The 27,879-nt window shown below is 37.3% G+C and overlaps 4 protein-coding genes and 1 long non-coding RNA gene across 14 annotated transcripts in view; 2 read left to right on the top strand and 3 right to left on the bottom strand.

Annotated features, from left to right (window-relative positions):
- Positions 1 to 552: 552 nt before the first annotated feature.
- Positions 553 to 7,014, bottom strand: LOC100883130 (venom serine protease 34-like). 2 transcript variants are annotated; one of them, XM_003700768.3, is made up of 8 exons: positions 6,856 to 7,014; positions 5,218 to 5,435; positions 4,912 to 5,133; positions 4,216 to 4,414; positions 3,939 to 4,139; positions 1,682 to 1,833; positions 1,452 to 1,605; positions 553 to 1,026 (listed from the first exon to the last, which is right to left on the bottom strand). In XM_003700768.3, the coding sequence occupies exons 1-8, from the start codon at positions 6,863 to 6,865 to the stop codon at positions 1,001 to 1,003; spliced, it is 1,182 nt and encodes a 393-aa protein (XP_003700816.2). In that variant the 5' UTR covers positions 6,866 to 7,014; the 3' UTR covers positions 553 to 1,000. The 2 variants fall into 2 exon arrangements, with proteins under 2 accessions (XP_003700816.2, XP_076389536.1); XM_076533421.1 differs by having other exon boundaries at positions 5,218 to 5,432; positions 6,856 to 6,996.
- A 3,073-nt stretch (positions 7,015 to 10,087) lies between these two features.
- On the bottom strand, positions 10,088 to 26,321 carry LOC100881376 (venom serine protease 34-like). Its single transcript, XM_003700753.2, has 8 exons — positions 25,787 to 26,321; positions 15,520 to 15,734; positions 15,208 to 15,429; positions 13,824 to 14,025; positions 13,516 to 13,716; positions 12,134 to 12,285; positions 11,921 to 12,074; positions 10,088 to 10,582 (listed from the first exon to the last, which is right to left on the bottom strand). The coding sequence occupies exons 1-8, from the start codon at positions 25,842 to 25,844 to the stop codon at positions 10,557 to 10,559; spliced, it is 1,230 nt and encodes a 409-aa protein (XP_003700801.2). The 5' UTR covers positions 25,845 to 26,321; the 3' UTR covers positions 10,088 to 10,556.
- Positions 16,681 to 19,726, top strand: LOC100881152 (uncharacterized). 4 transcript variants are annotated; one of them, XR_013038701.1, is made up of 7 exons: positions 16,681 to 17,080; positions 17,143 to 17,416; positions 17,484 to 18,082; positions 18,152 to 18,639; positions 18,724 to 18,976; positions 19,062 to 19,356; positions 19,425 to 19,726. XR_013038701.1 is itself a non-coding variant. In XM_003700751.3 (6 exons), the coding sequence occupies exons 1-6, from the start codon at positions 17,039 to 17,041 to the stop codon at positions 19,299 to 19,301; spliced, it is 1,893 nt and encodes a 630-aa protein (XP_003700799.2). In that variant the 5' UTR covers positions 16,681 to 17,038; the 3' UTR covers positions 19,302 to 19,726. The 4 variants fall into 4 exon arrangements, 3 of the variants coding, with proteins under 3 accessions (XP_003700799.2, XP_076389534.1, XP_076389535.1); XM_003700751.3 differs by having other exon boundaries at positions 17,487 to 18,082; positions 19,062 to 19,726; XM_076533419.1 differs by having other exon boundaries at positions 16,682 to 17,080; positions 19,062 to 19,726.
- Positions 19,918 to 27,879, top strand: part of shot (dystonin-like protein short stop) — a 105,072-nt gene continuing 97,110 nt past the window's right edge. For 4 of the 6 annotated variants that reach the window (XM_076533406.1, XM_076533404.1, XM_076533399.1 and 1 more), the window contains exons 1-2: positions 19,918 to 20,246; positions 21,722 to 22,650. In XM_076533406.1, coding sequence (XP_076389521.1) covers positions 22,548 to 22,650 — 103 coding nt within the window. In that variant the 5' untranslated portion in view covers positions 19,918 to 20,246; positions 21,722 to 22,547. The remainder of the gene's footprint in view (positions 20,247 to 21,721; positions 22,651 to 27,879) is intronic. The other 2 variants (XM_076533411.1, XM_076533416.1) reach the window with 2 other exon arrangements.
- On the bottom strand, positions 20,024 to 21,727 carry LOC143264772 (uncharacterized). Its single transcript, XR_013038705.1, has 2 exons — positions 20,415 to 21,727; positions 20,024 to 20,332 (listed from the first exon to the last, which is right to left on the bottom strand). It is a non-coding gene; the product is annotated as an uncharacterized LOC143264772 (long non-coding RNA).

The following is a 27,879-nucleotide window of genomic DNA, read 5'->3' as shown; positions in this document are numbered from 1 at the left end:
TTAAATAAAAAAAACCTTGTATTGGACTATTCGGTGAAGTGTGTAATGAAGCTGGTGGCGCTAATTTTCATATTTATAAATGTTTGAATTTTTAAATTGAGAAATTTATGTGGTCACATCTTTGGATGTTATAATCTTCAAATCTTTATATTTTTAAATCTTCAAATCTTCAAAACTTCAAGTCTGCAAATTTTCAAATCTTCAAATTTTCAAATCTTCATATCTTCAAATTTTCAAATCTTTAAATCTCCAAATCTAACAATCTCTAAATCTCCAAATTCTCAAATCCCCAAATCCCCAATTTCTCAAACCTCCAAATCTCCAAATCTTCAAATGTCATATCCTCAAGTGCCAAAAATGATAAACATTTAAATACGCAAAATATTAAGTCCCAACGTCGTTCCAAGATGGCGCAACACCCGCCTGCAGCTCCACATTCCATACTAAACGTACAAAAGAATGCGCTTATTAAGACATTGCAATTGCAACGTCAGCAGAAGTAACCAATTTGCAAGAAGGATCATATTTCAGGACAAACGACAACTTCAAATATTCAGTTCGTACAGTTTATTGAAGTACACTTTCACGATAATATTAGCTTTGGTACACGGCAAACTGCTTGTTGCAGCTGCATGATGAACGTGAATCGATGATATATCATATGTACGAGTGACTGTTCTCATTATCTTTTCATAGCAAAGGACGGATATACACGTCCTCGAAAATCGGTCATTGATTGCGACGAACGTACGTACGTGTACGGTTATCGATCGGAATTCGACATTATTAATATTGTCTATAGATTTTTCCGTAACGGTTCTAGGAAAAATTAATGGGTAATATTAATAATGTTGAATTCCGATCGATAACCCTATATCTACTTACGTTCGTCGCAATCAACGATCTTCGAGAACGTGCTGTCCTCTGTAATGAAAAGATAATGAAAACTGTCCTGATACGTGGACGAAACGGGACGGAGAGATGAAGAAGTCAACCATGTTTATTCACTGATGCAATATGAGGAATCTGAAACAACAAAATTGTGCGAATTATGCGGACGAAGCTTTTAAGTCAGCGTTTCTCAACTATCACCGTGACAATGTTATATGATAGCACAATCGTGTAAATGGTGCAACTCTTAAAATTTATATGTGTAGATACATACATGTGTATATTAATTGGTACATTTTTGGGTAGTTATATTTCTAGATATCTGAATTGCTAGATATTTATATTTATAGATACATGCATAGGTAGATACACATGTAGATATCTATGTCTCTACGTATGTCCACTTGGTGACTTAAATTGTTATGTCTCTAGACTTTCACTAGAAGTGCAAATTGTACGTTGCTAAATTCTTATTTTCTCAGAACCCTTCAAATCTTTATGTCTTCATATTATTGTAAGGTCAAATCATATATCTAAGATACTGTATAACAAATTTGTACCTGAAGTCGCAGATACGATCCAGTCTAAGTAAGCACCGACTCTGGTATTTAGACCAGCGGTGACACCACAGTCTGTACCCGCGCTGATGACTGCTACAAGTACAAGTCTCTTGGTGGTAGGGTTCTGCCACAACACTGGACCGCCACTGTCAAACTGCGCACAGACCAACCTTCCATAAGTGTTCGATTCTCAAAAACCTTAAATATCTCATAAGAAACTTGTATATTACCTGACAGGCGTCTTTGCCTTTGCCGTAAGTGCAAAGGCTAGCTCTGGTGACGTTTGGGTATACTTTCGAACACTCTAGGTTTGTCCATATGCTTAGAGTGACCTTCTGGAGGGTATCTGAGGGACCTTGGCCGAATTCCCTTGATCCCCAACCTGATTTAAAGAAATATATTCGTGGCATGATTCAAGTGTCGTGGAATATGAGGACGCAGGGATTTGGTGGTTAGGAGTTTTGGGAATACAGGGATCTGGGGGTGTAGGGATCTGGAGCGTCCAAATTTGGGGACATAGGAATCTGGGGCGTCCAAATTTGGGGACGTAGGAATTTGGGGCGTTCAAATTTTGGGATGTTGGAATTTGGGGCGTTCAAATTTGGAGATGTTGGAATTTGGATATGATTGGATTTGGAAATGTAGGAATTTGGGGTATAGGGTTTGGAGACGTAGGAATCTGGGGATATAGAGATCTGGGGGCGTTCAAATTTGGAAATGTAGGAATTTGGGGCGTTCAAATTTGAAGATGTTGGAATTTAAATATGATTGGATTTGGGAATGTAGGAATTTGGGGTATAGAGTTTGGGGACGTAGGAATCTGGGGATGTAGAGATATGGGGGCGTTCAAATTTGGGGACGTAGGAATCTGGGACGTTCAAATTTGGAGATGTTGGAATTTGGAGCGTTCAAATTTGGAGATGTTAGAATTTAGATATGATTGGATTTGGGAATGTAGGAATTTGGGGTATAGAGTTTGGGGACGTAGGAATCTGAGGATGTAGAGATATGGGGGCGTTCAAATTTGGGGACGTAGGAATCTGGGGCGTTCAAATTTGGAGATGTTGGAATTTGGAGCGTTCAAATTTGGAGATGTTGGAATTTAGATATGATTGGATTTGGAAATATAGGAATTTGGGGTATAGGGTTTGGGGACGTAGGAATCTGGGGATATAGAGATACGGGGGCGTTCAAATTTGAAAATATAGGAATTTGGAGCGTTCAAATTTGGAGATGTTGGAATTTGGATATGATTGTATTTGGAAATGTAGGAATTTGGGGTATAGAGTTTGGGGACGTAGGAATCTGGGGATGTAGAGATATGGGGGCGTTCAAATTTGGGGACGTAGGAATCTGGGACGTTCAAATTTGGAGATGTTGGAATTTGGAGCGTTCAAATTTGGAGATGTTAGAATTTAGATATGATTGGATTTGGGAATGTAGGAATTTGGGGTATAGAGTTTGGGGACGTAGGAATCTGAGGATGTAGAGATATGGGGGCGTTCAAATTTGGGGACGTAGGAATCTGGGGCGTTCAAATTTGGAGATGTTGGAATTTGGAGCGTTCAAATTTGGAGATGTTGGAATTTAGATATGATTGGATTTGGAAATATAGGAATTTGGGGTATAGGGTTTGGGGACGTAGGAATCTGGGGATATAGAGATACGGGGGCGTTCAAATTTGAAAATATAGGAATTTGGAGCGTTCAAATTTGGAGATGTTGGAATTTGGATATGATTGTATTTGGAAATGTAGGAATTTGGGGTATAGAGTTTGGGGACGTAGGAATCTGGGGATGTAGAGATATGGGGGCGTTCAAATTTGGGGACGTAGGAATCTGGGACGTTCAAATTTGGAGATGTTGGAATTTGGAGCGTTCAAATTTGGAGATGTTAGAATTTAGATATGATTGGATTTGGGAATGTAGGAATTTGGGGTATAGAGTTTGGGGACGTAGGAATCTGAGGATGTAGAGATATGGGGGCGTTCAAATTTGGGGACGTAGGAATCTGGGGCGTTCAAATTTGGAGATGTTGGAATTTGGAGCGTTCAAATTTGGAGATGTTGGAATTTAGATATGATTGGATTTGGAAATATAGGAATTTGGGGTATAGGGTTTGGGGACGTAGGAATCTGGGGATATAGAGATACGGGGGCGTTCAAATTTGAAAATATAGGAATTTGGAGCGTTCAAATTTGGAGATGTTGGAATTTGGATATGATTGTATTTGGAAATGTAGGAATTTGGGGTATAGGGTTTGGGGACGTAGGAATCTGGGGATATAGAGATCTGGGGGCGTTCAAATTTAGAGATGTAGGAATTTGAGGCGTTCAAAGGGGATGTTTGAATTTGCATATGAATGGATTTGGAACGTGTCACACCTCATACAACAATACTGAGATCTAGCATTATTTTTAAAATGCTGGTATCTAAGAATAAATCCTTCACACTACCAACTTAACATTACTAGCAAGTGCAACATTACCCAAGGCTTCAACGAAATTGCCTCCAAAGGTGTCTGGCTGATGTTGAAACGGTAGACAAGCCGGTCCAACTCGATTATTAAAAACAATTTGTGTCTCCGTCTTCACGAGAGCCATATCGTTAAAATTTCCTCTACTCCTATAGTCAGGGTGTATGAGAAATTGAATCACTTTATGCAACACCGCCGCATTGGTGTCGTTACCTGAACATCAAAACCAATATATTTGAATCTGTAATTTGGCTCAAACCTGTGTATCAAGAAAGAAAAACGTTTTTACCTATGGATATATCATGATCGCCCACTAGGACACCGAAATCTGAGGTATTTCTGTTATAGACACAGTGAGCTGCTGAGAGTACGTATCTGTTTGATATTATTGTACCTCCGCACCACACTCCGAGGATCGTGACGTCGATCAAGCCGGCCATCATTGGAAATTCGTTTACACCCGCTTCCACTCCACCGACAATTCTTGTCTAAAAGTACTCAACGCGTTTTATTCGATTGAAAAAGTAAGGTGGGATTTCGGGACTTTGAAATATAAGGATTAAGGAGATATAAGTATTTCACTTTGGGTGAAATAGGAATTTCTTTCCTGCTGGGGATCTGGGAGCGTTCCAATTTGGGGATGTAGGAATCTGGATACGAATGGATTTGGAAATGTAAAGATTTGGGGTATAGGGTCTTCGAAACTTCGGGAATTTGAGACGTAGGGACTATTGTGATATTGAGAAGATAGGCATATGGGGACTAATGGCACGTAGGAACTGTTTGAGTATGTAAACTGTTAGGACATGGAGACTATTGGGATGTGAGAGCTTCTGAGACATGAGGAGTATTGGGGTATAGGGACTATTGAGACATAAGAATTATTGCAGTACGATTACTACTACCACATAGTGGTTATTGGAACGTAGAACTAATTATGTTTAATAAAATTATGTTGGGATAATTGAACTTGCATAGTACTTACAGGATTTTTCCATCCACATCGGCAATCCTGAGAATCCTGCGGTCTCTCAAGCGCCCTTGCCTCGCAAAGGAATCGACCACCCGTCGAGAATACAGATGTTGACAACTTCACCACCATCGTGGGATCAGTGGATGTTATATTGAAAGCGCCATTTCCACAATATTTATGCGAGGTGGTAGAATTAGTTTGGACCGTCAGTATATCTCCAATGCAATTTACAGTCTGCAACGATTATACGTTATTTTTCATTCTTTTGCTGTTTTATTGATGTATGGACATTTGATTGAATTGTAAAGCTCATCTTACCCAGGGTAGTTCGAATGTGGTACAATGCAAGTTTACACGGTAGTCACTTTTTAGGGTCCACGCACAATTATGCTGTCCTTCGTACTGATATGGATATTCGTTATTATAGACGTAATATGTATTGCCAACGATTAGGTTTTGAGCAAAGGTGCATCCGACATCGGCGGTTTGAGTTTCTTTGAAAATTAACAGGAGCCAACATAACACTGTTAGCGCTACTATAAAAGAAAAACAATCGTTTCTTATTAAAATGAAGTAATAAACTGAACTTAACTCGCAGCCGCACTATCGTAGAACATCAGAATATGTCACTTGTTGTGTAATCATAGATGTGTTACATTACCACGCGTTGTATCACCATACATTATATTGCCACGCATTATACCGCCACGCGTTGGATTATCGATACTCTACATTCCCACGAATTATATCACCACGCGTTAAAATGTCGATGCACTATATTTCCACGCGTTATATCGCCACGTGTAGTAATATCGACGTTTTCTCATCCCTCGCATTATATCGCCACGTGATCGATTGTTGACACCCAATATTCTCACGCGTTAAAATGTCGAAGCATTATATTTCCACGCGTTATATCGCCACGTGGAGCAATATCAACGTTTTTTCTTCCCTCGCGTTATATCGCCACGCGTTGAATTGTTGATACTTTATATTCCCACGCGTTAAAATGTCGAAGTACTATATTCCCACGCGTTATATCGCAAAATGTAGCAATATTAATTTTCTACCTTCCCTCGCGTTATATCGCCACGCATTGGAATATCGATACTTTATATTCCCACGAATTATATCACCACGCGTTAAAATTTCGATGCACTATATTTCCACGCGTTATATCGCCACGTATAGTAATATCGACGTTTTATCTTCCCTCGCGTTATATTGCCACGCGTTGGATTGTTGATACTTTATATTCCCACGCGTTAAAATGTCGAAGCATTATATTTCCACGCGTTATATCGCCACGTGTAGTAATATCAACGTTTTATCTTCCCTCGCGTTATATCGCCACGCATTGGATTATTGATGCACTATATTCCCACGCGTTAAAATGTCGAAGTACTATACTCCCTCGCGTTATATCACCACGCGTACTAATATCAACACTTCAACTTCCCTCGCATTATATCGCCGCACGTTGAAATATCAACGCATCACGTTCCCACGCGTTATATTGCCATGTGCAAGCAAGAGTCTACCAGAACCGCATATTAAATATATAGCCAATGAATTATCCGTTACTCGAGCATCCATGGCAATATAACAAGAGTCTACTGTATAATTCCAATTTCTTTACAATTAAACTTAAAAATATAGTTTAAACTATATTTTTCCTAGCATCAACCCAGTTATCCTACGCTTCCTAACATAATCGCTCATGAAAAATATAGGTCGTTCACCTGTCAGCTGTCAGTAACAGAAAACTATTCCGACCCGATCGAATTACCGAAAAATTTCCATTTCATACCGATCATCGAAACACAGTCTATCGTACAACGATCGTTATGATCGATTACCGATTCGGATCGAGATATGATATAATTACAACTGTAACGTGCCGATTAAAAAATCGATCGAAATTTCTAGACCGTCCTCGATGTCCTACGTACATACCTCTCGACATGATACTTCACGGTATATCTTTATCAGTCAAGAACTGATCATGCACTTGCTTGACCCGTAGATCTATCGTCGATACCGGTGCGAAAAGTTATTAGACACCGACTGCGACTATCTGGCCGTATTCGTGCGAATTTCAACGTCTTTTTATCCGTATCGCTAAAGCGAATTATAAACGAAGGCTAATATTTTGACGGTTGCTATCATATACGGCTTTATCAGTAGTAGCCGTAGCCTCGAAAATACAGGTAGATTTGCAGCAATAACTACGCTTTCGCACACAATATGAAAATTATGTTTGTGTTCGTTTAGCATTTCCAGGGTTGCGCATGTATCAGTCCCCCGCTTATTTCGCAATATCGTTTTAATCATATGTTCCCTCCTGAACGATGCGTGAGAGATATCCGAGATACAAATATTATCGCATTAACGTAAGACAATCAAGTCTTCTAATCTCCATGATAATATCGAGAGCCACAATAAAAGATAAGTTCTATTTTTGTTTACAAGCACTTGTGTCGTAGTAATAAATGTTAATTGCTGTCGGATTCGTTTAATCGCGTGTGAGGCCCTTACGTGTGGAGGATAACATATTTGGGACATTGAGCATGATGGGAATATTTTGAGAAAGTAAAAATTTAAGTAGGTGGAATTTTGGGGGATTTGGAAATTTTACAATTTTTGGAGATTTGGAAATTTTTGAATTTTTGGAGATTTGGAAATTTTTGAATTTTGAGATTTGGCAATTTGGAGATCTGAAAATTTGAAATTTTGTAACTTGGGAGTGGGGGAACTTGTTTTCGGAATTTAGGGATTTATGGCGGTGACGAAACTTCAGATAATGAATATTGAGGAAATTGAGGATTTAGGGATATTGGGATTTAGGGATTTGGGGATTTAGGGATTTAGGGATTTGTGGATTTAAATATTTAGGTATTTAGATATGTAAAATATCTAAGGGATTTAGGGCTTTGGAAAATTATTTATTTCATATTTTGGAATATTGAAAGTTTAAGAAATTGGGGATTTAGGGATTGGGAAATTAGGGAGTGGGAATTTAGGGATTGGGAAGTTAGGAATTGGGAATTTAGAAACTGGAAATTTAGGGTTCCTTGGGAATTTAGGGATTGGGTATTTAGGGATCTGGAATTTAAGGATTGGGAATTTAGGGATTGGGAATTTAGGGATCGGGAATTTAGGGATTGGGAAGTTAGGGATTGGGAATTTAGTGCATGGAAAGTTAGTGATTGGAAATTTAGGGTTCCTTGAGAATTCAGAGATTGGGAATTTAGTGAGTGGAAAGTTAGTGATTGGAAATTTAGGTTTCCTTGAAAATTTAGAGATCGGGAATTTAGGGATTGGGTATTTAGGTATCGGGAAATTAGGGATTGGGAAGTTAGGAATTGGGAATTTAGAAACTGGAAATTTAGGGTTCCTTGGGAATTTAAGGATTGGGAAGTTAGGAATTGGGAATTTAGTGAATGGAAAGTTAGTGATTGGAAATTTAGGGTTCCTTGAGAATTTAGAGATCGGGAATTTAGGTATCGGGAAGTTAGGGATCGGGAATTTAGAGATTGGGAAGTTAAAGATTGAGTGCGCAGACGCGAGACAGCTTCGAGCCTACTAGCTAAGCGCGCGTAGTCCTCGCGCTCTGATTAGTCCAGCGTCTTTCCTTAATAATTCAAAAACTCATCTTCAAATCCCATTTTCACAAAGGGAAATCTTATTCAGAATCATGTCAGATACCCTCCATTTCAAGGATCTACACTAATTATGAAACACCCTATATTTTCCTACACAGCAAAGTTCCCCATCACTCCGCATACCTTTTCTTCCCACCTTCATCCCTTTTCATAAATGTCCATCATTTAAAACTTTAATCGTTCCAGTAATCATTCAGATAATGTATTGCGCGACAAATTTGTGAGCAAATATCGCAAAACGACTGATACGTCCGAACAAGAAAACAATATTTAACGAAAAGCACTTTCCTTGTAACGTCATTTTATATTATTAAAATAAATACCCGTATTGTGTTACATTATCGGGATCATTACCATTAAATGTCTAGTGTCGTGATGAACAGATAAAACATTGGTAACAAAAACAATAATCTACGACAAAACGTGAAAAGATAATTGCGCGTTTGACAACATAATTATGCTACCATTAACGACGTAAAACTCGGTATCGGGAACGAGGATAATTTCATGATTAATTAAAAGCATTTTGTTTTTAATCAGGTTTAATTAGGAGATAAGCGGAACAATGTAAATAATGCATCTCGAATTTTTTAATCAACGATTTTCGCGATAAAGAGTATATCGAATACGTATCTATTAATAAAGTACAAGTATTATAATTAATATTTGAATTAATTATTAAATGTCCGAAATTAAATTTCTGTTGCGTGAAAGCACTTGGACTATTTTTGTACCTTCGTGAAATTATCGTAGAACTCTTCGAGAGATATATAAATATTTATTCTGTGTTGTTTATGTCTAAAATGTTCAAGAACGCGGTATTTCTATAAATTATAGTAATTAGACATAAATAAATTTTTATTCGGTAATAAATTTTTAGCGAAGTTCATTGTTTAGTGTAGTCTTAGGTTTTGTATGGATGATCTTTATTGCAAGGCGAGGATCTATTAAAAATGTAGATAAATATAATAATAGTAGTAAATTATAATAATAGACTATATTATAATATTATAGATTATAATAATATTTAGTGGCAATATTTAATAATAAATTTTATGCAAATACACCACCTAGATACTATTGATGCAGTACCTAATTCTTTTAAGCCTGCACTAAATTAAAATCGTAAAATTGTATAAATATAAGATAAAAAGCAAGTTTCATGGGTGTGTCATAGAATAAACCATTACAAAAACATTTGTGTATGCATATAGAGCCATAATTCATTAGTTGTAAATAATTCTTCATATAAGGAAAATTGACAATTCGAGGCAATTCACATACCGGATTTAAATCTTTCAGATAACGAGTGAATGTTTGCTTTGATGAATTGTTTGCAACTAATAAACCACAATCTCCTTATAACTTGTGTCAAGAATTTTTATCCTATAATACTCGTCGAAACAAAGTGTTATAAATTCCAGTATAGTCTTCTACATTACACTATAAATAAGTTTTTAAAAATTACCGCTGAAAATAATTAGTTTCAGGGTTATATTAGAACACCATCGTAACTTCAAATATTTATTTCAATTTTTAAATACAGTTGTAACATTTTTTAGGAAATTTGTTATTAATACAGTTGTACAGATCCATCGGTAATACTGATAAATAGGGTGGTTCATGTAAAACTACCCTCAATTATAAAATAACTAAAACTTCGACAATTTCATCGAATAACAATATTCTCAAGTTAAAGTAGCTTTTGTATCATTTGATAACTTTAACTTAATTCAATAACTTTTGCTTTCAATAACTTAATTCAATGACTTTAGCTTTCAACAACTTAATTCGATAAATAAATAATATTTATACATTAACACCCTGTAAATATACTTGCAAGAAAAGTCTCTAGATACTAGTATAGAAAATAAATAACCGTGCACGTGGATAAATTCTTTACAGTCCGGATGTTCCGAGGACGTGTATATCCGTCCTTCGCAATGAAAATATAATAGGAAATGTATCGAGAAACCTACGGGGTATGTAGGTTTACTCACTGATGCAATACGAGGCATCTGAAACACCAAAATCGTGAGAATTATGTGAAGGTAGCTCTTAAATTGGAGTTTCCCAACCTTTGTGTATTCATGACCCCATTTTGTAATAGTTGTATAATTCTCGCGTAAGTCGTACACTTATCAATGTCTATATTCTTAGGTAATTCTTGGATACTTATGATAGTAGAGAGGTATATTTTTAGGTATTTAAATGTCTGAATGTTCTTGTTTTTAGTTGTGGACATCTTTAGGTACTTAGGTCTTTAGATAGATATTATTAGGTCTCTAGATGGATATTTAGGTCTCTGGATAGATACTTAGGTCTCTAGGTAGATACTTAGCTCTTTAGATAGATACTTAGCTCTTTAGATAGATACTTAGGTCTGTAGATAGATACTTAGGTCTCTGGATAGATATTAAGGTCTCTAAATAGATACTTAGGTCTTCAGATAGATACTTAGATCTGTAGATAGATACTTAGGTCTCTGGATAGATATTTAGGTCTCTAAATAGATACTTAGGTCTTCAGATAGATACTTAGATCTGTAGATAGATACTTAGGTCTCTGGATAGATATTTAGGTCTCTAAATAGATACTTAGGTCTCTAGATAGATACTTAGCTCTCTAGATAGATACTTAGGTCTCTAGATAAATGTATTTGTGGACATCTACCTATGTACTTAGATACATTTAGCTTTAGATATCTAGGTCTGTAGACATCTACACCTGAAGATATCTATGTCTCCAGATACCTAGACACTTAAGTACCTATGTCTCCAGATACCTAGGTACTTAGGTACCTATATACTTAGATACCCAGATACTTAGGTACCTACGTCCAAAAACACCTAGACCCTTAGGTATCTACATCCAAAGCCTAGGTACCTTGATATCTCTAAAAACCTAAATATTTATATTCATCATGAAGTAGACCATCATTAAAGCAGTACATCATTAAGTAGACCATCATTGAAGCAGTACACCATTGAAGACACATCATCTTCAAATCCACGAAAACATAGATCCTCAAAACCTCCACATCTTCATGTACCCTCTTACAGTTGTTCTATCATATTTAGCTTATAAACAATAAAACAAAATGCAATTCTACAGCACTGTGATCATACCTATGTAATATTGACTCAATCATATCCACGTATAATATTGAATCCATCATATCCACATATAATATTGAATCCATCATATCCACATATAATATTGAATCCATCATATCCACGTATAATATTGAATCCATCATATCCACATATATAATATTCAATCAAATAACGATCTCGTCAGGGGTCACGAGACACAGGTTGGGAACCCAGTATCTTAGACCATCTCAAGAGCCGTACCTGAAGTAACCGAAACGATCCAATCAGTGTAAGCACCGACCCTCATATTCAAACTCGGGAAAATACCGCAATCGATACCCTGATTGATCACTCCTATAAGTACAAGTCGTCTGCTGGTAGGATTCTGCCACAGAACTGGCCCACCGCTGTCCATCTGTACATCGCGATCAAACTTGGGGTCTTATATACAAGTGATCCAGACTTGTGTCTTACCTGACAGCTGTCTTTGCCTTGGCCGTAAGTGCAAAGTCGGGACGAGGTTACGTTCTGGTATGTTTTAGAACATTCTAGGTTGGTCAGTACACTTAGGCTAACTTTTTGGAGGACTGAGGGTGGTAGACCGCCGAACTCCGTCAAACCCCAACCTGGTTTTAACACAAATGCTTAAATTCTGGGACTAAGTGAGGTAATCGATGTTCTATAAGCAAGTAATTGGGATTCTTCAATATTTTTCTGTTCTTACGTTAGCTTTTAGTGGTATTATAATTTTTGGAGACGTTGAATTAGGGGATATGTGGATGTGGTGGTTTAGGGATTTGGAGGTTTGGAGTATAGGGATTTAGAGATTTGGGAGATTAAGGGAATTTGGGATATGTGGATGTGGCGATTTAGGGATTTGGGGATATGTGGATGTGACGATTTAGGGATTTGGGGGTGTGAGATATGGGGACCTAGGGATTTGGGGAATTAAGGGAATTTAGGGATATGTGGATGTGGCGGTTTAGGGATTTGGGGGTCTGGGATATGGGGACCTAGGGATTTGGGGAATTAAGGGAATTTGGAGATATGTGGATGTGACGGTTTGGGGATTTGGGGATATGTGGATGTGACGATTTAGGAATTTGGGGGTGTGAGATATGGGGACCTAGGGATTTGGGGAATTAAGGGAATTTAGGGATATGTGGATGTGGCAATTTAGGGATTTGGGGGTGTGAGATATGGGGACCTAGGGATTTGGAGGTGTGGGATATGGGGACCTAGAGATTTGGAGAATTAAGGGAATTTAGGGATATGTGGATGTGGCAATTTAGGGATTTGGGGGTGTGAGATATGGGGACCTAGGGATTTGGGGAATTAAGGGAATTTAAAGATATGTGGATGTGGCAGTTTAGGGATTTGGGGGTCCGGGATATGGGGACCTAGGGATTTGGAGAATTAAGGGAATTTGGGGATATGTGGATGTGCCAATTTAGGGACTTGGAAGTCTAGGATTTGGAAATCTAAAGATTTGGGGAATTAAGGGTATTTGGTGATAATCTCAGAATGTAAAGATGGAATCTACAGATTTGGGATCCTAGTGTTAGTGCCACATGAGGATCTACAGATGTGGGGATTTAAGAATCTCAGGATTCAGAGATGAAATCTAAAGACTTGTGGTACTAGTGCCATTAAAATCCAGCTATTTACAAACAAAAACTTTTGCAATCATAGAAATTCAGAAATAACTTCTCCTTCACAAAAAATTTGTGGATACAAAGACGCTAGATTCTAAGACACTGATGGATACTGGAATCTGATCTTGGAATCATGAGGATTCTATACCCTACTTTCCATTACATATACCAGTCACATTAATCTCTGTCCAGCACCATTACCCAATAGTTCAACGTAACTTCCTCCAAACGTGTCCGGCGAGTGTTGGAACGGTAAACAAGCTGGTCCAACCTGGTTGCTAAACTTTATTTCCAGTTCCGTTTTTACAATAGCTATATCGTTTACGTCCGGATTTTTGCGATAGTCAGGGTGTATGGTAATACTCCTCAGTCTATGCAATACAGTGGCATTTGTATCCGTGCCTAAACATCAAAATCAAACACCACTGGCTAAGTACAGAAGACAACCCACGAGATAACACATCGACATTGTCCATTACTGAAATATGATCCTCAAGAAGCTTTCCTACCTGTGCGCAAGTCATGATCGCCTACGAGAAGACCATAATCTCTAGGCTCTGTCCCGTTTTTGAAACAATGAGCCGCTGTGGTTGCGTATCTGTTTGATATTATTGTGGAGCCACAAGTTATGTTACGCTGCCTGAAATCGACTAGGCCCGCCATCATGGGGAATTCGTTCACTCCTGCGTCCATTCCGCCGACGATTTTGTTCTAAATATGGCGGAGTTTTGTTTCATTGATGAAAATTCACTCGAGGAATGTCGATAGATTCACTTGATAGGTCATTGAAATATGGTTTGGGTTTGATATAAGAGTATAATAGAAAGCAGGGATTGGATTTTGGGGAGGTGGTACTTTGAGAATTTTTAACTTTGGTATATGGGGATTTTTAGAATTTGAGAAGTTTGAGGAGTTTGGGAATTTGGGACTTTGGGGTTTTAGGAATTTGGAGAGTAGAAAATTTGGGGGTTTGGGAACTGGGGCTCTTAGGAGGTGGGAACTTTAGAAATTTGGGATCATAGGGAGCTAAGAGTTTGAGAACCTGGGAATTTAGGAATTTGGAAACTTAGAAGTTTGGAACTTTAGGAATTTAGAAAGCAGGAAATTGGGGTTTTGGGAACTGGGGCTCTTAGGAGGTGGGAACTTTAGAAATTTGGGATCATAGAGAGCTAAGATTTTGAGAACCTGGGAATTTAGGAATTTGGAAACTTAGAAGTTTGGAACTTTAGGAATTTGGACCTTAGAATGCTGGGACTTGGGAATTCTGGAGCTTAGAGCCTTGGAACCCTAGGAATTTGGGGCTAGTTGTGATCTTAGAACCTTGGAATGTTAGGACCTCTGAAGCTTGGAACTTTGGGAATTTGGAATTTTAGTAATGTGGAACTTGGGAGATTTGAAACCTCAGAAGCTTGGAACTTGAGAAATTTGAAACTTCAGAAATTTGGGACTTGGGAAATTTGAAACTTCAGAAAATTGGAACTTGGGAGATTTGAGACCTCAGAAATTTGGGACTTGAGAAATTTGAAACTTCAGAAAATTGGAACTTGGGAGATTTGAAACCTCAGAAGCTTGGAACTTGAAAAATTTAAAACCTCAAAAAATTGGAACTTGGGAAATTTGATGCCTCAGAAAATTGGAACTCGGGAAATTTGATGCCTCAGAAATTTGGGACTTAGGAAATTTGAAACTTCAGAAAATTGGGACTTGGGAGATTTGAAACCTCAGAAGCTTGGAACTTGAGAAATTTAAAACTTCAGAAAATTAGAACTTGAGAAATTGGAGACCTCAGAAATTTGGGACTTAGGAAATTTGATGCCTCAGAAATTTGAGACTCCAGTTTGTGACCTTCAAAATGGCGGATCTCAGACCTTAAAATTGAAAAAGTATACGTACAGGATTCCGCCATCCACACTCACAACCCTCAGCATCCGACGGTTTTTTAACCGCCATTACATCGCAGAGGAATCGACCACCCGTCGACCATACAGATGCAAATAGCTTCACTACCATTGTGGGTCCATCGGATGTAACATTGACCGCATCATTGCCACAAAATCTATGTATACTATTAGAACTAGCTTCGACGGTCAAGTTATCTAACAAACAACGGAAACCCTGCAATGTGCATTTTATTATTCCATTGTTGTACAATATCGTTCCATATCGCTCTGCGATGAAAGTGGAATTTCACGATAATTATCTTACCGATGGTAATTCGAATAGCTTGCAAACCACGTTAACGCGATAGTCGCTGTTTATTGTCCACGAGCATGACTGTGGTCCTCGATATGGTTTCGGAAATTCGGGATTGTAAATGTAATAGTTTTCTTCGGAGGTGAGATCGTGGACGTAAGTGCAGTTTGTTTCTTTAGTTTCGTCTGCTTTGACGAATGGCGTGAGCCAACATAATGATAGCATAACTGTAAAAAAATATTTTCTGACAAAATGAGGAGGAACTCGTTATATTGCCTCGTTATATTTCATACTCTCACATGTGACTCTCATGCATAGAACATAAGTTTACTTGTTATATAGCCACCCGTTATATGGCCACATGACTATGCATTATAAGAACTTGATTTTTTATTATGATGATATATAGAAAATAGTAAATATTTGATACAAAATTAATTGTAGATTAATATTACAGCATATTATAGTGAATTAAGCCAATAAAATCAATAATAATTGGATTTTTAAAAAATTGAACATGTGGCGCCATCTCTTCGGCGAACAGGGTGAACTACACGGTTTTGAAACAGCTCCTCCGTTAGTTCCCGAAACTGCCGTTAGAGGGCGCTAAGGCTTATGTGCTGCCGTCTAGCGGTGGAAAATGGAACTAATTAAAGTAGAGTTTGAAAAGTGTGTAGTTCACCCTGTTCGCCGGAGAGATGGCGCCACTTGATCAATTTTTTTTTAAATTTAATTTATACTGATTTTATTGATTAATTTGCTATTTATTTATCATATATTTATTAATATTAATTTTATATTGATAGCAATGTATTCCGTGGGCCCGAAGATGTAGATTATATTTTAAGAACAGATCGCACACTATACTGTGTCTCGTCGATGATGCAGGGAATGACATAAAAATGTGGCAAAACTTTCCACCGAGTCGCCAAAAGCCATTTTCACACATATCTTTTTTGGTAAAAAAGAGCTTACTTGCAAAATTTACGAAGTTTTGCCCAATTTTGTATTTCGATAATTTCATGCGTAACTAAATGGTGACAGTGGTCTTTTCTTGAGAAAATGATACCATTTAGTTTTCATTCCCACAACTAGATGACACTGCCCGTACTATTTTCAGAACGAATAACCCAATATATTTCTAATCTCCACCACTAGATGATGACAGTGTTCCAATATATAAAACGTATTTAAAAAGTTGTTTATAACCAATAAAGCGTATGTTTAATACGTGTTAAATTGTTGCTATATATCTTTGAAAAATTGTTCTTTGTGAAACATATCCTAATTTCTAAACTAGTTATATGATACCATATCATTGAATTAAATTGGTTGCCATGGAAATGATAGAATCACAAACTTGGACGATAAAAACATATTGGAACAGTCGAACGCAAGCGCGCATATTTTTCGCAAATTTAAATAGATTAAATAGATTTGCAATGAATTCGTGGCGTAAAAGTCGTTTAACGTTTAAGTATTTTGATCAGTCTTGATGTGATATCTTTTATGTAAGATGTAAAATTTAACAATGGCTAGTTATGAGGGCAATGTGGAGCAGGGAAAAAAGAAGGTAATACATTTTTTTTAGAGATTTTGTACTTTATTTTGATACATAAGATGTTTTGTATATAGCACAGTTACAGAAGAGCATCCTTTATAAATAGTAGTTCTGAGACTAGTAAGCCAGTTTATTGTCGCAGACGTGCTTCAAAAGCTAAACATACGCTTAAATCTCATGGGGCTCATAAAAATTCGTCAGATTGGAACATAGATGATATGGATGATAATGAAGATAATATATCAATAAGGCATAAGAAACGTGATCATGGAAAAAATAAGAAAGCACATAGTAATAGTGAAGTACAAAAACAATCATTTGAAGACGATGTTGAATTAGATACCATTAGTAAGTATAAATTAAAACATATTCTGTTTCATGCATAAATAATGCTTAAAATAATATTTTCTTACAGCAGATGTGTCTTCAAAAATAAGGAACAAACATCCTTCTAAAGATTCCCTAAGAATAGCTAATGAATATCATAAATTAGAAAAACGATATAAACATGTTGAAGAGGAATGTCAAAAACTAGGTACTTTATTAGAGCAACGAGAAATAGAATATAAAAGTATATGTTCACATTATGAAACCTTAATTCATATGGTACGAGAGTTGGAAGAGGCAAAAGCTGAGCTAACAAAACGCAATGAGAGACTTGAAACACAGAAAGTTCAATCAAATGAAGATATATTACTTTTAAAAAATATTGTCTATCAATTAAATGCTGAACTGGAGAGGTATCAAGATAAATTAAGAGATCATAAACTTGAGATCAATTCTGTGAATGTAGAAAGTGGTGAAAAAGAAGAGAGGTACAATCACAGAGTATGGGGAAGCATTAATTTTCATGCATTAGGCCCACTGTTGAATGCCTATCAAGAGAATATATCAGAAAAACGTGAACTTCTCCGCATGTATGAACAAGAGATGGCTGACTTTGGTAATAGATGTAAAGAAGTCATCACAGAGAATGAACTTATGCACAAGGAAGTAGAAGAATTAAAGTTAGAGGTAATCATTACTTAAAGTCTGAGGTAAATTATCTGTCTAATCTGAATAACATTTAAATAAAATTTGCAGTGTAATGGATATGCAAAAGAAATTACGACATTGGTTGAAAATACAGCATCTTTGAAGAAGCAGAACGATCTGTTGCAAAAGGAAGCTGCAAATTTAAAAAGGGAATCTGCTGAAATACGATCATCATACGAATTAAAAATGGAAATAATTTTGAAGCGTAACGAAGCGCTCAGAAAAGAAAATATGTCCTGCGCATCGGAACTGAGCAACCTGCGCGGGAAATACGAAATTTTAAGCAAAGAATTTGAAAAAATGAAAAACAAAGAGGATCAAACGATACCGACGACCGTCCACACTGCCGCCATCGAAGAATGTAAAAAACTGTTAGACGAATTAAAATATCGGTATGAAAATGAAAAACGAAATCTTTGCACTCAAATAAAACGCATGGAAGAGAATCAACCAGAGAACGAGAAAGAACTTGTGATGGCTATAGCCGAAAGAAATCACTTGAAAGGTCTAGTGGAAAACCTCGAGAAAAACTTGAAGTAAGATATCCATTGTTTTTCTGTTTCTAAAGATCATTTTTATCTGTCTCATTCGCATGTATCATATACGTAGATTTTCTTCAGACGCACGCAACGCAAAATGGAGCACATGCAAGGCCTTGTTTATTCAACTCGAGTTTCACGTGATTCTCTCAAAGGACAGTTAAGTAAGGCAACTGCTTATTGCGAAGAATTATTTTCTGAATATGAGAGGATGGTCGCGGAAAGAGAAAAGTTGCTGACTCTTTTACGCGAAACAGAAAAAGAAAATGCAAACATCGATCGCCTTGGGAAGAGCATTACGAATCGGGTGGATGATTTGAAGAACCAATTAGAAGTGGGTATAAATTGTTTAACATGTTAGCAGGATTGAGTACATAAAAGAGAAATTCCGGTATATGTCACATAACTGCTGTTTTCAGATTGTCCGAAGAGGTGCGAGACAGCAAGCAGAGTCTGCGGAAAAACGTATAAAGCTACAAGAACTACGTGTTCGCCGAATGAAGCGTATCTACCGACATAAAGTGCAGCATTTAAACGATATCATTAAGCAGAAAGAAGACATTATTGGAACGTTGCAGACAGAAAAACAAGTTAATAGAGATAAACTCCAAGCAGAAAATAACGACAGAGCTCAATCAGCCAAACCTAATAATCCATGATCTCAAAGTCATGTTGGAAAACATCAGCACATCGTTAACCTGATGATAAGATCATGTATGATACATTGGACTTTGAAACTGATATTCAACGAATCTCTTAATAAACATCTAATTATGGAATAGGTGTTACTCGAAAGATCGTCCTCGTATTTACCGACCGTGTCAGTCGCTTTATTTAGCGGTGACATCAAATGAAGCAAGTGGCCGCGAAGGCTACCGTTTGCCGCTATATGAATGGCCGATGGCGGTGGAGACTAATCTCCTAGTGAAAAGTTGATGTCATCCGTTATAGGTATGATGTCAGACACGTTCCATTCATTCATATGTAAATTACACCTGTTTTTAGTGGAAGGTCTTTTTTTTACAAAATTTTATAATGTCAAGCATCGAATAATCATTAAATTTTAATACTTTATAACGCTAAATACATTTTCTCATTTATTTTCCTTCCTCAGTATCCTCGACTCCCTTCGCTGTTTTCAGGAATGCGAAGGAGGAATGTTTACTCGAAATAAAATTGGAAAGAGAAAAAATAAGTAGACAATACGTAAGCGAATAAGGAAAAAGATTATTGGATTGGGGAAAACGCATAGGGCGGTGGAGTGAGCACGCAGTGGCGTTGCGAATCAGGGCAGCAGCCGATTCAGTCGAGTTCGGAGACGGTCGACGGACTTCGGACAAATTCGTCAAAAGCAAAATGTCGTCTGCTAGGCGCGTCGTCAGGAACCGGGTCGTATTTCTAACTCGAATGTTGCTATGATAAGTGATAATGCGATGTCTCTGCGTACAAGTATTTAGTGTTTTTTATTGGAAAGTGTGTGAAAAAACGCAAAAGGATATACTACGAATTTGGTTGCCCCGTTGCCGACAAAGAAGTTCAACGAGAGTACCGGTGAACATTGATTTTTCCTGGTTTCGCATTCTACTCGACAGATGATCCGTACGGTAATGCACATCCTTCCTATTTCCTTAGATATCGTTACCGTAATGAGAATTTCAATGACTTCGTTCCTTTTAGAATCTATGTAGATCTAGATGAGATAGGATATCGTTTCATCCATATTGTATTACGTCGAACACATTGTTTGTTTCAAGATTCGAACTGATACGTACGAGCGAATCGGGAATTGCTTTTCATTATTTTCGGTCAAGCGGTTATCTTGATTAGACTCTTGAGCAAATGTCTTTTGCAGATGTCGCTGATTCTTGATACTGTATATCCCGTGTCTTTTACCTCGGAGACAAAACATTAGACCTCTATACGTTTCTAGAGTGTCACGATTTTTTAACGCAGAATCAAAAAAATCATTCTATGATTATGTTATCGATACGTAATTGATTATAGTTTCATTATAGTACAGAAACTGTAAGGTTAGGTTTAACGCGAATGCAATCCAGGTTATATCTTTTGTTTCGCCGAGAAGGAATGTTTTGAAATAAGAAAGTTGTTGTGTCTGGTTACTCAGTGGAAAAACAGCAGAAAGTATTTATTATGGTTTTGTATTCCGACAATTCTAAATTTGACGTAAAAAGAGAAAGGGGGAGAAAAGAACACTGCATGCGTGTAAACTGAGGTCTTTTGAAGCGTGGATGCAGAACGGATGTCGATGTTTTTGCGTGTAAAGTGAAAAAATAAATACTCGAAAGAGTTAAAAATTTCTGTCATAAACACTTTAATACACACAGCTGTTTTGTAGTCAAATTTGAGAAAAAAAATGATATTTTAGAAGGCTAAATATTTGAACTAATTACAATTCTACTCGTAGATGCATAGCGTAAGCAAGTAGTTCCGTTTGAAAGTAGAACGACGATATGTGTCTAAGAATTTACGCATATATCAATTTTTTATAACGTTGCTCGAGAATAAGTCTGACGCGATATTTTACCGCATCCGTTTCCGGCCCTTTCTATCGAACTTCTCTTTTATCATAGCAATTAATAGCTTCACATATAGTAACTTTACTACTTCCATTATGAAATTTTTCGAAGAAAGCAGTGATTCACGAGTAACAACTTTCCCTCCCACTCGTGAGTCATAATTCAATCACTAAAATATTGATACGCTTCCTCCTTATGTACACTTGACGTTGCACACGTATCTTTATAAAAAGGTTCAAAAAAATTACGTTCCATGTTATGTCTTTTAGGTGTCTAAAATTATGTTAAGTATTTTCTGAAACCTATAATTCGATTATTGAAGCTGTATGAAAATTGGTTCATTATTTGGGTTAGGTTAGGCTTAGGTTAAGTTCAGCTTAGGTTAGATTACCGATGACAGGTTAGGTCACATTAAATTTCATCATTGCCTAAGATTATATATGGTTCTACTTTTATTAGGTTAAGGTTAGATTATCTACTTAAGCTATGGCAGTAACAGGTCATTGTATGCATAATTAACCTTTTCCTATTTGTATTTACAGAATGTTTCCAAAACGGAATAATGTGAAGAGCGATAGAATTAGAATAAAGATGTTTCGTCAAGTAAAATAGTAAAGAATCTTTGGGATCGTGACAGAGGTCTCAAAACGTACCAACGACAAGAATCTGCGAGGACGTGTCCGCGAGGTCGAGGCTGACCTAAACATTTGAGCCAAATCTAACCTGACCTAAGCGCCGCTGACGACAAAGATACGAAGCATCGGTGATTATCGGCGTGCACAGGAAGCACGTTGCTTCGTCGGATAGAAAAGTGATACCTGTCGCTCTATATCGTCAAGTTATTGGCGAAGCATCGTTGAAAGAACGCCAGACATTGTACGCTTTCCCTTGTACGTCGTCTCTTCGCCACCACCTCCCTCTTCCTTCCGTTACGGCGTGCAGTTCGTGCACTTCTACGCAGCGGTACACTGTACTGTACCCAACAGCGGCGTACAAGTAAATAAACGCGCGGCAATGGTGGATTCGAGTTCCACGTGCTTCCTGTACGACCAAACCGTTCTCGATTAGAGCAGGTTCCCCGAAAAGAAAAGGCTACGCGCGACGGAAGGAGAGAGATCGGAAACAACAAGGATGTCGTATCTAATATCGCGTGCAAAGTTGCCAGCTGCCTGCTGTCGATAACTGCGGTGCACTATTCGCCGCTGGTGGACGCTATCGAGCGAAGACGACGTAATACACGGCTCACTTGTGTGTCGCGGTTGTGAAATTGTCTAGTGGTTGTGAAAACAGTGCCAAGCGAGGGGAGTTGCATGAATATGGTGTAAGAAAGAAAAGAGAGGAAAGGTCGCAGAAGATTTTTTTTGGATAATGGAGTTCGAGCTGGATGGAAGCCTGAAGGAATGGGTAAAGGACAAACCATTGAGCATCCTGCAGCTCGATCCTGCTGACAGAGCCGTCTTACGGATTGCCGGTAAGTGTCAATTCGTTTCTACTTTCCGTTTTCGCAAGCCGGTTACGTGCGTACATGAATCCTCTACCGTCTTCCGCCTTTCGTTTTCCTTCAACGCGGAATTTAATTAATCACTCTCCACGCGCAATTATAACATTTCTACGTTCGTGTTTGAAAGAGCTATGCGTCTCTTTCTGCAAGAGGTTATTGATTAAGCGATTAATGTCTGGAAATTGAAAATATATGTCCCGTCACATAAATCGTGTTTATATGGCCCATTGTACGGCATTTTTTCAAGGTCATATTAACTCCACCGTGGAGCTAGTCATTTGTAATGCTAAATGCGTAAGGAAAAAATAGTAAATAGAACGTTGTATCGCACAATGTTGTATGCACGTAACTTCGGGCATTACCGGTTAATTGCAAAATGACTATCATTGTACGCACGAGTGTGCTAAATTACGTTGTACAGTGGCGACGTGTGTCGTGTTCCTACCACAACCACGAGTATCCTTATAGACAAGAATCGTGTACGTAATCGACCAGAATGGTAGCGTATAATGAGTTGTAAATTAATGACATTGCCGACAATCAATCATTCGGACTTGTGTTTTTTTTACCTCATGATACTCGTAATGTTCGACAATTACCGGGACACGTAATCGATGAAACTCTCAGTTAACCCCTATTTATTGTGTTCCTCGTTCGTCCTCTGTCGAATGTGCTCCTTATCGACAGTATCGATTCGTACGCAAGTCACGTGACTAGTGGAAATCGTACTACGCGGCGTTCGATTGTACCGTTCGAGTAATCGTAAACATTCCCGGTGTACGCGAATACTGGCACGCGTGTACAACTCGTAGTAGACATTATCCACGTTGTACAGATTCCACGGATGTAGAAAACGAGAATTGTTTGCGGTACGATCTTGCGTCGACCTTCGACGAAGGGTGCTGACCGAGAACAGATACTCGAAACCATTCGAGAAATATCGAATTGCACTTGCCGATCATCTTACCGTGAGAATTTTTTTGCACTGCGCCTGCGCGACTCGATTATAAGTCGTTTCGCGCATCGTCTCGATCCTTCAACGAATTTTCAATCAAATAAATGTGTTGAAAAAAGAAATTTAATCAATTTAAACGCACGCGGACGTATGCATGTAGGACGCATCCGATTCGTGAAATTACAGGCTCTGATTCGCATTCACAAAAAGCCTGCGTGTTCGGTTCCGCACCATTTTCAAGCGGAGTCGTTTAGAACGATTCGATCGACGTAATAAACGTCGAGAGTCGATATCGATGTATCGCATCTCGGGCACGCGAGCATAATTGTTTCTAATTATAGTGACCTATCGGCGCGATATCACGAATGCTCTAGTAACCGTAAGTGTTCTACCGTCTTTATTAGGGTGCGTTTAGAGTTAACGATCGGGCGCATTCGTTTGTGCTCGTTCAGCTGTTATGAACTATTCGTCCATAACAAACAAATGAATGTTCACAGTGTTTACGATAGTCATCTTTAACCTTACTAATCTACTTTTTGACGTAAAGAACATACAACAATGAAACGGATTTCGAAATCATGACAAAGGTTAGTATCGAAACGATCAGTATGAAATCGCGTCCAGTCGAATTACGAGAAGTCGTATCGAATCCTCTGTTGTGATCGAACAGTTTTATCGTTAACGATCGCAGACGTTCTCATTAATTTCTCCGATTAATTAATTGCTTTCCCGGAACGATCGAATCTCGACATGGAATGCGAGATTGGCTCCTTTAACTCGTTTCAACCGCCGCGATGAATGAAGACACTTGTGTAACGATCAAAGAGGCAGACAACCGACTAACCTACGATCCAACCTCGTCGCGTCGATGAACTCACGGTCGAGCTTTTTAACGGTCACGGTCCATGGAATCTGTTTGCAGGAGAGGTTATAGTAGTTCAACTGTGCCTACGCGGCTAGTAGGGAGCGGAGGCGGCAGGTTAGGTCGGTTCGTATTAATCTAGGAGCGTGGAGGCGGCAACAGGTGCTGCTCGGGTCACGGTTCGATGCCCCAGCCTCGGAACGTCTTCTCTTTTTCTCTTCCTTCTTTTTTTCACGCTCGCCTCCTTCTTTTTTCTCTGCCTTTACTTCCTTCCTTGCGCAGGTCCGTTTTATTTAGAGTTAGAGGCTGCCGGTGACATTGCAGTCGACAATCGATTGCGTAAAAATGGCTGCAGTCGATCTTTCGATTTTTTTACTTCCCTTTGCGGTTTCAATTATTTTTTTCTTTTGACTAAACACCTTCATTTATAACTCTAACCTAGGTTTTTTTAAATAAATATTCTTTTATAAATTAGATATATAAATATTTTTTCATAAATTAGATATATAAATTTATAAAATGAATTTGGTTAGGTTTAAATTTATTTAAATTCATTTTATAAATTTGTATGGATAGAAATTGAATCGATGAACGGTATGAAGATTACGACAATAATAAAATTATTAATATTAAGTTTTGTCGTGCAAACTGCAGGGTGAAAATTTTGAAGTTCAAGCTTATTCCTGTATTTAGTGTTTGAATAATTGTAAATAAAAAGATGTGAACATAAACAAAAATAATATGAAGATGTAGCGTTTGATGTTGCGATTCCTACTTTTCTTTCAACACGAACGAGCTTTCACGGGTTGCTCGCTAGATGTCCCGGAGTACCTGGAGTGCCTGAAGAGTTCGGTGCATCCATGATTTATCTCCGTGAAAGCTTCTCATACGTATGTAATCGGTGCGATGACATCAAAGGAAGGAATGATTATTAATCGACTTCACAAAACGGACTTTAACCCTCGGATATTATGAATCGTTTTCGAAATGTATAACAGACCACACAATGCGGGTTCTTTCTAATAAACGTAATCAAACCCTTGTTCTGGACAAATACAGTAGACCTCCAGTGAGAAGGATCTCGATTAATGGCGGTGATGGTTATTTGCGATAAATGGTACAGTAGACTCTCGTGTATTCTTTACTCTATAGTGACTAGTATTCTTATACTAGTAACTAGAGATATAATAAATACAGTAGATACTTGTAGACAGACTTTTTATATACATAATTATGTACATCTAACTATCTCAATTTCAGTGATAAAAAGCGAGAAGTGCTTCACTCACCTGTCACCGAAAAATGTTCTAAGCAGCATCTCCGATAATTTCGAACATTCGAGGGCATTTTAGATCCTCACTAGACGCGATTGATCGAATCCGACGTTCACGAACAGACTAGATTTCACGGTAGAATTCTCTCGTTTTAATATATATTTCGTGTACTAATCTATGATTCGATCGGCGTACCGTTAGGAATGCACGTGAACTTGCCAAGAGAGGGTCATGAATATAAAAAAACAAAATAAAATAGTAGATAAAAAATTGTCGACTAGATCTAGGTCGTACGAGGCGGGAACATTGAACCGCTCGTACGGACTCATCGAATATGTAGTAGACATCACTAAATAACGTTAAACAGTGGGAATTATCTGTTTAGATTACGAGCCTCGGTCACAGGTAACAGTAGCCAAGTGCTGACATACACTAGCGTTCAAAAGTTACTTTCATGTGAATTATGGGGCTTTTAAGGAAAGAATGTATTGAAAGTAGCTGAAAAGGAAAACGGAACATTTTTTGTATTTGAGATTTTTTTTAATTACTTTTTTGTTGACTGAGTCACTCCTAGTGTTATTACTATTTACTTATGATATTTTTACCTGATTTTAATTTTTATGGTATTTGATATTTTTACAAATTTTTTTTATTGACTAAGTCATTGTTAGTGTTACTATTACCATTTAGGAATATTATATAACATTTTATATTCTATATATAGCATTTAATATTCTGAATGTACTGTGAGTATTTTGTAAATGATACTTTCACTTGATTTTAATTTTTGTATTTTACAATATTTTCTTTAAATTGCTTTTATATTGACCAAGTCATTACTAGTGTTATTATTACAATTTACTAATATTATCTAATATTTAATGTTCTACATGTAGTATTTAATATTCTGAATATATTATGAGTATTTTGTCAATGATATTTTCACCTGAATTTAATTTTTGTACTTTACATAATTTTTTTTAAATTTTATCTCTATTGACCAAGTCACTACTATTGTTACTATTACAATTTACTAATATTATCTAATATTTAACATTCTACATATAGTATTTAACATTCTGAATATATTACAAATATTTTGTCAACAAAATTTCCACCTGATTTTAATTTTCATATTATTTAACAATTCTTCCAGTGTCTCCTTAAAAAGAATATTATTCTATACAAGTGCTATAATAAAATTTGTCTGTAACAAAATTTGTTGGTAAAGAAATGAAAGATTTGGTTTTATATAAAAGAGTATAAGTAATGATCCGTACTTTTGAACGGTAATGTAATAATGGCGATATGCAACGCTCGTGCACCGAGCTATACATATCAAGCGAACAACCTTGCTTGGTAAAACTATGAGGATTCACCTGATTGTAATAACCTTATTTGCAACGTTACGGGTTGCATAAAAGTTGCAGGCTAGATGTGATTCATCGATACCAACGGAAAACGATGGAAGGTGAAACAAACGAACAACTCGCGAACCATTTGCATCGATTTCCAAGATGTGCACGTGTCCATTGCAACTTCTGTCTTCCACGAATTTCACAATTTTCATAACTCAACATTTTTTAATTCTATGATATTAGAATCTTTTTCCGAAAGATCTTGTTGGGTTCATAACTCAATATTTTTGAATTTTACGATTTTATAACTTTTTTTCCTAAAGATCTTGTTGAGTTCATAACTCAATATTTTTGAATTTTAAGATTTTAGAATTTTTTTTCTATACAGCTATGAATACGATACTAGTCAAGAATACTCTACAAGCACCAACTTCAGCACCAATCCGTATTTCGTTAAATACAAGTCCCTGATAATAAATCTATCAGATTCTACCGCTTTTCGAATTGCCGCCATTAGGTTAGTGGAAAGTACCGTAATCGAAGTACGTATTAAAATGTTAATTAATAGAGCTCTATTAGATAAACTATTATCAGCAAAAAATTTCGAACAATTATCAATGAATCAGAATCCACTTAAGATTACATGTTTCTTGGATAATGATCGTCGTGTTCGACGTGCTTGGCAATAAAAGGATGAAAATGTACTTTTGTGAGTTAACGATCACGTAATGGAGTTTTGGGAATTGCTCA

The sequence above is a fragment of the Megachile rotundata genome, chromosome 7 (genome assembly GCF_050947335.1).
Source record: "Megachile rotundata isolate GNS110a chromosome 7, iyMegRotu1, whole genome shotgun sequence".
NCBI lineage: Eukaryota > Metazoa > Arthropoda > Insecta > Hymenoptera > Megachilidae > Megachile > Megachile rotundata.
Note: the sequence above shows the minus strand (reverse complement) of the source record. Positions and strands in the feature narration are given on the sequence as shown.

Bases quoted from the DNA above. Each gene is read 5' to 3' on its own strand.
- LOC100883130 (XM_003700768.3), bottom strand. The intron at 1,606-1,681 runs GTAATATACAAG...GTCTGTGCGCAG, and splicing joins AAGGCAAAGACGCCTGTCAG to TTTGACAGTGGCGGTCCAGT. The intron at 1,027-1,451 runs GTACAAATTTGT...TTGTTGTTTCAG, and splicing joins GATCGTATCTGCGACTTCAG to ATTCCTCATATTGCATCAGT.
- LOC100881152 (XM_076533419.1), top strand. From the start codon at position 17,039: ATGGCTAGTTATGAGGGCAATGTGGAGCAGGGAAAAAAGAAG. The intron at 17,081-17,142 runs GTAATACATTTT...TTTTGTATATAG, and splicing joins TGGAGCAGGGAAAAAAGAAG to CACAGTTACAGAAGAGCATC. The intron at 18,977-19,061 runs GTGGGTATAAAT...TGCTGTTTTCAG, and splicing joins ATTTGAAGAACCAATTAGAA to ATTGTCCGAAGAGGTGCGAG.
- LOC100881376 (XM_003700753.2), bottom strand. From the start codon at position 25,844: ATGCCCTCGAATGTTCGAAATTATCGGAGATGCTGCTTAGAACATTTT. The intron at 13,717-13,823 runs GTAGGAAAGCTT...TTTGATGTTTAG, and splicing joins CGATCATGACTTGCGCACAG to GCACGGATACAAATGCCACT. The intron at 12,286-13,515 runs GTAATGGTGCTG...TGTTAAAACCAG, and splicing joins AAGTTACGTTGAACTATTGG to GTTGGGGTTTGACGGAGTTC.